Source organism: Eurytemora carolleeae, unplaced genomic scaffold (assembly GCF_000591075.1).
Source record: "Eurytemora carolleeae unplaced genomic scaffold, Eaff_2.0 scaffold655, whole genome shotgun sequence".
NCBI classification, from domain to species: domain Eukaryota; kingdom Metazoa; phylum Arthropoda; class Copepoda; order Calanoida; family Temoridae; genus Eurytemora; species Eurytemora carolleeae.
In genome coordinates this window covers 36,060-48,448 of record NW_019396642.1, presented here as the reverse complement: position 1 = coordinate 48,448, position 12,389 = coordinate 36,060, and the positions used below count along the sequence as shown (strand labels likewise).

The window sequence follows — 12,389 nt, the reverse complement described above, 5'->3', positions numbered from 1 at the left end:
TTAAAATGATAATAACAATAATTATTATAATAATAATAATAATAATAATAATAATAATTATAATAATAAAAGTACTTCAGGAAGAAGCTGAGATCAAAGTTTAGTAAACCCTGGAGAAGCAGTATGTCATTAAACGGTAATATCTGTATTCAGGATTGAGAGCTGCCAAATTACTGATGGGGTTATGGTAAACGTGTGTCCAGGGGCATTTTAGTTTTCAAATATTTCAAATTATGGCATGCACGACTCACATTATTACCATTTAAACCTTTCTCCGACAAAGACGAATGAGATATCCTTATTTTTCTAACAATTGAAAATTTTCAAATGTGGACTCGCAATAAAAGTGACTTATACGTAGCAATATGATATTGTTAGAATTCACCACATTTAATTTAAGGTAGATAAACGACGGTGTTTTCAGTATTGTTACGCAGATAGAGTTTGAAAAGACACCGTTGTAAATTGGACATTTTAATTTTCGGATAGCGAGTCCATCGCCGGCACATAGATTCATGCTGCTTATAAAGTATCATTTATTTTGAAGAGAAAGGATCGACTTTGAAGTTTCACCAAGCCTTGGGCTTAGATTTTACCGCTCTAACTCACTTATGCTTTTCTGTAGCCCTGTACATGTACATTTAAGCTCGTTTAAGCATTTATTGTTACCTTTGTCTTTAAAAAGTAATTGGCAAAACTCTCATCAATATTTGCTTGCGAAAGTGAACCTTTAAATCACAGTGCCCCCCCCCCCCTCTCTTATATGCAGATACATTACCCCTTTCTTTTGACTGAATTCCCCCTGTTTCGTTCTCATACATTAGCCACAAAAATACAAATATTACAAACCATTTGAAGCACGTTCTTCCAATACGCTTTTATTGCTGAAAATTGACTAACGCTAATTTACGCTTGGGGTTATTGTGTATATTTATATAATTTGATTAAATTCAATGTCATGTTTTATAAAATTATTCAAGTGTGAAAAGCAATGATTTTTACATAAAACCAACCATTTTCTAGAAATTGACATTCAGTAAAACTTTTAATATTGTTATTTGATATTGGCATTGAATGAAGTTTTAAAAAAAGTAAATTTTGTGATTAATTACATCAACATTTTTGTTAAATATTCAGGCCTTGTTGGAAGGAAGGGTGAAGAATATAGATGGGAAATACAGTTATCTCCAGATAAGAGCAGGTAGACACAGTGTTTAATAGATTAAAGATGTTTCACAAATAAGAAGTGTTGAATAAAGGGCGTTATATTTTCAATATTTATCCCAATAAATAAATATAGGGACAGTGTAAGACTTTTTAATAGTCTTCAATCTACGTTTAGTTAATTTGTTAACCTAACATTGATAAATCAATAAATGTATCTGTTAACAATAACCAGTAGTACGTTTAGTTAATTTGTTAACCTAACATTGATAAATCAATAAATGTATCTGTTAACAATAACCAGTAGTTCACATTTTCGTAACATCGTTGAAAAGTGAAGATATATATTCACGAAGATTTATATTGTCTTCATCATATATTAAAAAAATCGAAGGCGATTATATTGTCGTTACTTAATTCCAATGATATCATATACCTTGTATAATAAACTTGTTAAAGGTGTTAAAACAAATAAGAATAACACGTGTTTTCCATTTTATAGTTTCTAACTAAGTTGAATTTGATAAATGTTTAACATATATTACTTTAAAAAAAGATTTGGTTGAAACATTTAGTGTACGTTAGAAATTTACTAGTTTATAAATAAATAGGTTATGGTGGGAATAGGAATAGTAAGAATATTTTAATGGGTTCTGTATCCAATAGATAACTAGAAAACTGGACGATTAGAAAACTAAACAACAACGAAATAAGACAACTAGGCAATTATTCAACTAGACAATTATAAAACTAGACAATATGACAACTAGACAATTAGAGAACTAGAAAATTAGACAGCTAGAAAATTAGACAACTAGACAATTAACAATCTAGAAAAGTAAACAACTAGACAACAAGACAATTTTACAATTGACACCTAGAAAACTAGACAATTAGACAACTTTAAAACTACATAACTACACACTATACAAACTATACAATTAAGCAACTGGGAATAAAACTAGACAACTTGAAAACCACTCAACCACACAAACAGACAGGAAGACGAATGGAAAACTAGACAGCTGGAACACCAAACAACCATAAAAACTAGACAAAAAGACATCTATGCGAGAAAAACACTTTGAAAAATAGGACAACTAGACAAATAGAATATCTTCATCATTTGTGTACAGACAAAACTGTTTAAGGGTATCGTTGTGAATCGCAAATGGGCTCTATTTAAATTGAGGTGCACTTGAAAATACTTTTACGGTCTTTTTAGAATTGAAGAATTTTAGTATGAAACAACAGAAAAGGAAAATTGAAGTACAAATATTCTTCTATACCTGAAATGTAAGAAGCAACTCATTAGAGATCAAAATTTGCCTACATCATACTTATATCGAAACCATACAGTCTCGGAAAGATGATTTCAAAAGTCAAAATGTGTAAAAAAAAATGATGTACTTTCTTGGTTCATTAATTTCATAAAATTAGTACGATTTAAAAGACAATTCGTGTAATTTCGAGTGAAGCAATGCATGATCAAGTATGAATTAGTCATAATTTGATATCAATGTTTATCATTTTGAAAACGGATTATTTTCTATTGTCGTTTCTCCAGGAAAGTGACTTGTGCATTTCTAATCATAAAAACGACAATATCTTCTGTATTTTTGATGAGACATAGGGTACCTTTGTGAAACGGGCATTGCAATCTTGACGCACATGGTCATTTACCGGGACAGACCTATAATAGAATTAGAACCTTTATATTTTAGGCCAGTGTCACTGATATTTCCTGATCATTGCTCAACAGACAATAATTCATCAGATATTGACATTGTAGATAATTCAAGCAACAAGATTGAAAAAGTCAGGTAATTATCAGTAGTCAGGTAGTTATCAGTAGTCAGGTAGTTATCAGTAGTCAGGTAGTTATCAGTAGTTAGGTAGTTATCAGTAGTCAGGTAGTTATCAGTAGTTAGGTAGTTATCAGTGGTCAGGTATTTATCAGTAGTCAGGTAGTTATCAGTAGTCAGGTATTTATCAGTAGTCAGGTAGTTATTAGTAGTGAGGTAGTTATCAGTAGTGAGGTAGTTATCAGTAGTCAGGTAGTTTTTCGGTGTGTTCTGCAATAATTTGCAGTACACTGACTGAAGAAATAGTGGGGTTTAGCGGAGAGGGGGGGGGGCTGACAACTCATATTCCCATCTGGGAACGCCTCTGATTATTTCTACAATGAAACCCAAAAATACTGTGGAATAGGAAGACTAAATTTAAAAAGTAATTTGATGTGTATTTGATGTAATTAAAGGGACTGTAAAGGAAAAATGAAAGAAGGTTTAGGCTTAAATCTGAGAATCTCAGGAATTAAACGATACCTATAAGACATCTATCTGATGTTCCTGTCTCGAGAAATTGACATTAAACTGTGTCAAAATTATACCAAAACGTATATATGTCCGTATCAAATAACCAGAACTCCCTCCAATGGCAGTGCAGTATAATAGTCACGTGATACAGACGGAGGCACGTCACAATAATACTGCACTGCCATTGGTTGGAGTGCTGGTGACATAGTCCGAACGTATAAATAATATTATCAATTATATCTATTAAAATCAAAGAATTATTGAATTCAAATAATAATAGTAGCACACCTAAGTTTCTCAGACTCCTCTGGGATATCTTCGTTTTCAGATTGGTTGCGTATTTGTTCAATATAATCTGTTTAATATTACGAAACTTATACAAAACCTTACAAATAAACGTGTTGGTATGATTTCTCGAGACAAGAACATTATATAGAATTCTTATAGGTCTTATTCAGTTCATGAGATTCTCAGGTTTCAGACTATACCCCCTTACATTTTCCTTTACAGTCCCTTTAAAAGTAAATAGTTTTATCAGTATAGCCTGAAAATGGATCGGTGGTCTCTTTTTATACAAATTACTTGCTGGAGGGCCCGGCTTTGCCCACTACCTGCACATAGTACTAAATCGTGATTTTATACCATGTGCGGATATAGAATTATATATGAGCAAAAAAGATTTATTTTCTAGAATAAAATTCGATTATATTTTCTCAGGGTAGTTTCTAAAATAATTCCATCAACATCTTCTACGCAGTCTTCACAAGAATCTCCGCTAACCATCAAAAAAGGTAATAATTGATTAATATTAAAGGAACTGTAAGCTTGATTTTATGTACCCTCCATGCAAAGATGGCAATGTCCGATCCAATATGAAAACTATATAGAAACATATAACTCATATTTGATCAGAAAAAGTGTTTGAGGGTACCGTTTTGAAATGTATGTGAATTGTTCATTGCCATCTTTTTATTGAGGGACACTTCGAAGTTAAGCTTACAGTCCCTTATGTCCCGTCTTTTTTAAGATTAATTTTCAGAGTCATGTACAAAGGCGTTAAATCTTCATTTTTTCAATCTTAATTGATTAACTTATTAAAAGAACTAAGAACAACTCGACTAAAGCTCTATTTTTAAATCGAAAACTTTCACAGCTATAAATTATAGCTTTGATCTGCCTAGATGCATGGAGTTAAATATCAAATAACTATATTATCTTTTAGTTTAAAATAAGAGACGAGTAATTATGTTCCCGTATAAAAAGTTTGCTGAGTCTTTTTGTCCCAAAATTTTGACAAAAAAATAAGATTACTATTGGAATTTGCTTTTAAATTAGGAAGAAATTCCATCTAAAGTTCTAAAGAAAACAAATTGCATTTGTTTTACCATAAAATATGAACACCATTCTTTGAACCTCTTTTTTCTTTAAAATCAAGAACTGTTCTTATAGTATTTGTATTTAGAATTTTTTTAAAATTTCTATTTATAGGATTGGATGAATTTGAAAGTTTAGAACGAACAATGTTTATTCAAGAACTCAAACAAATCAGGTTTATTACGTTTTTCAATTTTCCTATTTAATAAGAAACATGAAATTTGATGCATTTTCTTTGGCTCGTATCTACATTTTTGTAATCTTACCTCGGCTTTAGTTGTGAAGGGAATATAATAATTGGCTGAATATTAAAGGGAATATATTTGATGAATATTAAAGGGAATATTATAAAGGATGAATATTAAACCAAATATTAAATGGCTGAATATTAAAGGGAATATATGGCGTCAAACCTTATAGAAACCGCTACATATAGCAACAAGTAGGGTTGTTAATCGTTTTTGTAGACGATCGTTAAACGATCGTTAAACGATCGTTTTTTGTTTCGTTTTCAAAAACGATCGTTTCGTTTTCAGAAAAAAACGATCGTTTTTAAAAACGACCCACTCGTTTTGAACTTTTAGAAAACGAATAGCGATCGTTTTTGAAAACGATCGTTTTTATTAAAACGATTTGCGATCGTTTTTTATACGATTGTTTTTTAAAAAACGATCGTTTTTGAAAGTTTTTTTTATTGACAATTATGTTAACGATCGTTAACGAAGGGTTGTCGTTAACGATCGTTAACGAAACGACGAACTTTATCAAAACGGTTGTTTTTGGAAAAAAATTACATGCAACTTTATTGAATGTCGTCTTACATGAAGTTTAAAAGTTGTGGGGGAGTTAAGTAAGTACAGATGCCCTTCAGGTCGGTTTCCTCTCTTCGTTAACGATCGTTAACGAAGGGGTCGTCGTTAACGATCGTTAACGAAGGGTCGTCGTTAACGATCGTTAACGAAGGTCCGTTGTTAAAAATAGTTAACGAAGGGTCGTCGTTAACGATCGTTACGTGGTTAACGATCGTTAACGAAGGTCCGTGGTTAACGATCGTTAACAAAACGATCGTTTTAAAAACGACCATTTTTAAAAAAAACGAACTTTTTAAAAAACGATCGTTTTTAAAAACGATCGTTTCGTTTTCGATTTTTCGTCGTCGTTATCATAACGAAACGATCGTTTTTCTGAAAAATGAAAACGTTAACATCCCTAGCAACAAGGCGTATTTTCCGGGAGAACATGTTTTATATTTTTGAGAAATTAAATAATGAGTGTAAAGTAGATATAATTTTCATAAAATTCATATATTTAAATGGTAAAACGGAATTTTATGAAATCATATTAGCATGACTGGAGAACTTTTTTTATACTTTTAAGAATTTTTTTTTCTAAAAATAAAACTGTAGATAGCATTTTTATAAAATATCTTTTTTAATAGTAACACGCAATTTTATGTATAACCATATAATCATTCATTTATGTTGTCAGTACATAATATAATCTTGGGGACCTTAAACACAATAGAGAGCAGTACAAATGTACGTATTAAACTATTTTGCTCCTTTAATGTCTAGGGTATGTTAAAAAAAATAGAAATTATGATAATGATAATGATAAGCTACAATGTTTTACAAAAACGTTTAATTTCTAAAAAATATAAAAAATGTTCTTCCGGAAAATACACCTTGTTGATAAACGTAGCTGTTTCCATACGTTGGATTTCTATAAGGTTTGACTTCGGAATATATAACTTTTCATTTTAGTTATAAATGAACAAATATGTCAGGGGTGTCAAATAAGCATTTCTAGTTTTTTTTTGGATTAGGGACCAAAATCTCCATTCTAGAATTTTTTAAAGCTGTAAGTTAAAACGTATTCCTTGCATTCTCTTTCGCAAAAATAAACTGTGTTTTAAGATAAAGCAATAATAAATAGACTTTTATCCACGACAAGTTTTAATATGAAACTTGACAGAGCAGCATTGGAAATAATAAATATCAATAGCTACTTTCTAAAAGTGGCAGAGGATAAAAGTTTACTTTTGAATGGGTGAAAACGCTGTTGATCTACTTTTAAGTTGTTCACCTAGCAGATCAGCTGTACAAAGTGTACAGTTGCGTTTTGGAGGAGCTCAAGTGGATTTCAATATGTTTAAACAGAACGATCTCTCTACTCGGTGAACAGTGAACCGGGCATTGTCCTCTTTACACTTACATTCCTTGAAGCTCACTTTAAATAGTATCTACAATCACTTTTATACTTTTAGAAGGCGAAGCAGGCGAATTCTTAGTGAGCCAATTTCAGAAGAAGCAGAATTTACCGGATTCAGGCAGATTTAATTGGGTTTATAATTGAAAATTTATTAATTTATTGGATAACTAATAAATGAATGGAATAAATATTGACTGGATGAATTGATGATTTATTAAAATAAAAATGTCATGAAATCAAATAATTAGTAATTAAACGAACTAATGAACTAATCAATTGATAAACTGATTAATTAATGAACTTATATTTTAATCAATTGATAAAATCCTAAATTGATTTATTACTGATCATATATAAATTCGCGAATTCATATAATAATAAATTAAAAAATAGTAAATTAATGAAATAGTGAATTTATGAACTTGTGAATTTTTGAATTAGTGTATTTATGAATTTTTGAATTTTTGAATTAGGGATTTATGCATTATTGAGTAAACAAAATAAATTAATAACTCAATCAATGTAAAAAATGAGTGATTGAGTTACTAATTGCTTTAATAATAAATTAATAAATTTATGACATATCAGGTAGATATTTTTAAAGTACATATATATAATAGAATATGTATTGAACCACATTGGTTTTGAAATTCTAGTAATATAAACAGAAATGTAGATTTTTCATGAACACTAAACTGCAAAACATAAGAACACAACACGTTCATTGTCTTGTGCATTAAGAAAAAAAATCTTAACAGACAAACAAACATGGATTTTTATATTATAAATTATATTTTATATATACATATAGATAAATTGATGAATTTAAAAAGAATTAATAGAAACTTTTTATTTGAAATCCCAGCATTTTTTAAGTCAGTGACGTGTTAAATGTTCGAAAATATGGGCTTTCGAGAACTTGAACTTTTGACATCTTTGGTTTAAATTCCCCCCCCCCCCTCAAAAAAGCCCAACAAGGAATAGGTATAGAGTTAATAGAGTAATCATGAAATTAATTGTTAGAAAATTATTTAATCAATTATAATCTGCAGTAATGAAATCTATTCAATGGAACTGTTCCCCAGGAACTATGAAAATGTTCCAAAAGTTTCCCCGAAGAGCGTAAAAATGGTGCGAAATGGAATGAGGATCACGGGAACAGCAGTAGTTCCTGATTATGAGAATATTGAAACAGCTGACCTGCCGTATGAGAATGAAGAAGTGTGGAAGAATAACCAATCCTACAAGTATATTTAGGATGTCCCAATTAACATGAAAATTGCTAAACTTCAATTTAAAATCGTCTTCGTTCTTATCTAAAAATATCATACTTATCTTTGATTTCCAAAATGTGGTCTGCATCTGTGCTTTCAAAAGTCAGATTTTAAATAACAAACAATATGCATAAACCATGCAACATGTTTCTTTTTATAATAAAAGTCATTGAACAACAGGCACAATTCAAACACAATCTCTAAACTGTCCCTCAATTGTCATTTTATCTGGGACATCTGTAGTTTATAAGAATGAGTGATTAAAAAATTAAAAGCATTTTTATAAAATGTACATAAAACCAACTATCATTATTTTCTAGAAAAAAGAGAGCAAAGCCTACACCAATACAGATTAATGGTGGTGATGGTGATGATGATGATGATGATGATGATGATGATGACGACTATGAAAACTTTGATTTCAAAGATGTCGGGATTTATCAGGTTATAGTTATCGTAATTGTACACAGTAAGGCCAGCTTACTCTATTCTACGTTTTGTAATATCGTTATTATCGTTTGACAAACTGGTTTAAACTTTTAAATAAGTTGAAATCATTTCAAAGTATGACAAATAAAAAAACTGTAATAGAGTTATTTATTAAATTGAAAATTGATTCTTTTAGGGATAATTTTATAAATTCTACTCAAGATATTTTAGGATTTATACTTCGGCAAAATGGTGCCCAAAGTTTTAGTTGAGAAAACGTCTGATTCTCAATCCACCATTGCATCAGCTGCATCTATTCCAACAGCAATGAATTCTAGCACTTTGGAACAAATAGATGATTTCATATCAACAATCGATCAGGTTCTTTTCATATTAAAACAATAACATTTTTCTTACTAAAATTATTTTAAAAAGTTTTTCAGCTAAGCTATTTTTCTCATCAAACTAATTTTTATTGTTTAGGTTAACAAACTAGTTTCTAAGAAAACACAAAGTAAAAAAGTAGTGATGAATAAGCTGTTCGATAAAAACACTTTTACAAAAGAAAATGCCGCTGATCAGGAAGTGGACAACACAAAGAAAAAGCCAATAAAAACGGTATCAAAATAATTTATTTTATTACTTAAAAACTGACAGTTATAATGAGTATAACGCGAAATTCATTGAGTTTTTAAATCCAAAACGTCGGAAATTTTTATTAAAATATCAATAGTTAATCGTTTCAAAATTCAAATGTTTCGCTAAACTTATATTTGAATTGAGTCTTTGTAACAAAATCAAATATTTAAACCCCAATATCTTTAGAACCCGATGTTGTAAACCTTAGACATTTCAAACTCTGATTATTTGATTTAACAGAATTCATAGTTTGAAATATCTAAGGTCTACAACATTTGGTTCCAAAGATATAGTGATTAGAAAATCAGAGTTTGTGACAAAGACTCAATTCCTTTGAAAAAGGCTTTCATTCAGCTTGATACCGTTACATTGATACAATAATGTCTTACATTATACATATTTTCTAGTCCGAGAAAAGTCCCTGCTTTGCAAACTTAGCTCAACCCAAACGGCCAAACAAGATTACTGTTTCAGCATTCAAACAGTCAAACAATAGTGTTTCAAACAAAATTGCTACTCTGATGTCTAGGCAACAAAACAACTTGACTGCTTCAATAACCAAACCAAACATCATTGCTTCTTCTTTAAATAAGCCAAACATAACTTCTCAACCCAAACCAAACAATATGGCTGCTTCTTTCATCAAACCAACCCAAACTTTTTTATCCAAACCAAACAGCATTGTTGTTTCTTTAGCCAAACCTAACAATATGGCTACATCTGTATCCAAAACAAACAAGACACATACCTTTTCGCAAAACCATCCCAGTAATAAATTATTCCTACCCGATCTTCAAATTAACAACAATCACCAAGGAAGAAGTAAGAAAGGTAAATAATTTTTTGCATTTTATGCCAAATCTATTTAGAATGATTTAGACATTTTTTTTATAATAAATTGTTTTTGTTTTTAAGTAAACCTTGACAGGGGGGAAGCTGAGTTTAGTGAAGAAGAGAAGAAAATTGTTGCGGATTTTCTACAGCAATGCGTTTTGGATATTCAACGAATCAAAGCTGGAGAAAGCAATTGTTAAATGTCGTTTTCCGAAGATTAGTCTTGAATAATCGTGGACTCAAGACACACTACCCATAACTTACCAAGTGATATACATAATACATACATAGACATAAGCACCATAGATAAACTCCAAAAACATGTTCTTACATAAATAATCAAAGTATCCTATTCCTCACCAATAATCTAATAAACTCTTTTCATTTTAGAGCATAAATATTTTAACTGTGGTAGATATCATAATAACAGAATTTTTAACAAGATCGTAAACAATGTATCTAGAAGATTTTAGTAATCCAAGTTTATTTCAGTGTAATGCATCTTAATACACACAAATTTTTAAAAAAAACGCGTTGGCTTTTTTCTGAACGTTACATCTAAATTTCAAATCCAACGCGTGAATTTTTCCTTCCTTTTGATTATTTAACCTACTTTACATGAAATTATTGCAAATAAAAATATTCGCATTATTTGTTTAGAAATACAGGGTGTCCCACGAAACATGACAATAGGAAGACGATTTGAAAGTCGTCTTTGATATTTGAATTTATTTGTGACGTTTAGTCTTCTATCTACTTTAACATGTATGATTCTTGAAACAATTATCACATAATTCTCCTAGCCCTGGCATTTCCAAAAAGTGGTCTGCGTTTTTTGTGCTTTCAATATTAACGGAGATATAAAGAGTTTGATTCAGATTTCAATTTTGTTAAATAAAAGCAAAATTGTCGAAATCTGAACGAAATTCTTCATATCTCCGGCAATATTGAAAGCACAAAAAAGGCAGACCACATTTTGGAAATGGCAGGACAAGGGAAATTTTGTGATTATTTTCTCTAGAAATTTACTTCTAAAATTAGGTTGACAAATAAACGCAGCAAATTATATCAAAAATCAAGACGACATTCAAGTCGTCCTGCATACTGTCATGTTTCGTGGGACACGCTGTATGAGATAAGGCTCTTATATCAAAGTTTGTGTAACAGCTTCTATAACACTTTACGGCCTTCTGAGTATACTGGAATCTATTGAAAACAGATGATAAAAAAAACAATTTATGGTATTTTTAATTTATTTCCAACCAAACTTCATTTCTTCTATTAATGATTACATTTGGTCCATCATATCCAGCAGTCCAAAGTGGAATATCTGCAATCCCTAGTCCCTCCGCTAGAGCCAACTCATATAACTCCGCAGCCTCTGTTGCATACTGCAGATCACTTATGAATATTCCACCAAACCTCTTGGCTGCTACCTTCATTGCTGGTCGCTCTTCTATGTATACAGTTGAGTCTAAGGGCTTAGGAGGGGTTTCTTGAAGATTTGATGGAATGTAGAAAGACATTGTGAAATTGAATTCAGTTCCCTCTCCTGGTAATATTCTAAAACTTACAGGGGCGGTCATGGGGATTTTCATTTCCTCAGAGTTTTGTCCGTCAATGTAGTCAAAAAGCCTATAAAACGCCTGAACTTGTTCAGGAGAATTATGAACTTGGTTTGAGATTACGTCAGTTGAAATCCATTTGGTGGAAGGGAACTCTCTCTCCTCCCAGCCTTGATGCTCTTTCAAGACTGTGTAAGGGGCTTCCTCGGTTTCTGCTGAAACAGAGCTAAAGTAGAGAGCTAGTAAAAGAAACCAACTTGAAGCCATAACGAATGATACTGATGTTGTGTGAAGCATTATCTTGTATTTATACTAAGCTTCTGATTTTACATTTTGTTTATCTAATCTAATTCTTGCATAAAAGTATGACAAAATTAATTAAATTGTATAAGAAAAAGGTATTGTATAGGCCTAAAAAGTTGTTAAAATTATCTATAGCGTATTCAGGGGCGGATTAGAGGGGTCCTGGGCCCACGGGCCCCCAACTGAGCTTCTGGAGGGTGAAGAAGATAGCAAAGACTAAGTTTATCCACATGAAAAACAGTTTTTTTTACAGATATAACTTGCATAATTATCTAAAT

The 12,389-nt window shown here is 30.9% G+C and overlaps 2 protein-coding genes across 2 annotated transcripts in view; one reads left to right on the top strand and one right to left on the bottom strand.

Moving 5' to 3' along the window:
* LOC111706758 (uncharacterized) overlaps positions 1–10,632 on the top strand; it is a 44,782-nt gene extending 34,150 nt beyond the window's left edge. Inside the window, exons 5-16 of the mRNA XM_023479687.1 lie at positions 81–136; positions 1,138–1,201; positions 2,889–2,987; positions 4,200–4,273; positions 4,971–5,031; positions 7,123–7,185; positions 8,120–8,314; positions 8,662–8,785; positions 9,002–9,151; positions 9,254–9,388; positions 9,817–10,240; positions 10,325–10,632. Of these exons, the coding sequence (XP_023335455.1) occupies positions 81–136; positions 1,138–1,201; positions 2,889–2,987; positions 4,200–4,273; positions 4,971–5,031; positions 7,123–7,185; positions 8,120–8,314; positions 8,662–8,785; positions 9,002–9,151; positions 9,254–9,388; positions 9,817–10,240; positions 10,325–10,443 (1,564 nt within the window). The 3' untranslated portion in view covers positions 10,444–10,632. The remainder of the gene's footprint in view (positions 1–80; positions 137–1,137; positions 1,202–2,888; positions 2,988–4,199; positions 4,274–4,970; positions 5,032–7,122; positions 7,186–8,119; positions 8,315–8,661; positions 8,786–9,001; positions 9,152–9,253; positions 9,389–9,816; positions 10,241–10,324) is intronic.
* Positions 10,633–11,478: 846 nt separating this feature from the next.
* Positions 11,479–12,097, bottom strand: LOC111706761 (heme-binding protein 2). Its single transcript, XM_023479693.1, has one exon. It carries the CDS (start codon positions 12,073–12,075, stop codon positions 11,491–11,493), a length of 585 nt encoding a protein of 194 aa, XP_023335461.1. The 5' UTR covers positions 12,076–12,097; the 3' UTR covers positions 11,479–11,490.
* Positions 12,098–12,389: the final 292 nt, after the last annotated feature.

Bases quoted from the DNA above. Each gene is read 5' to 3' on its own strand.
- LOC111706761 (XM_023479693.1), bottom strand. From the start codon at position 12,075: ATGGCTTCAAGTTGGTTTCTTTTACTAGCTCTCTACTTTAGCTCTGTT.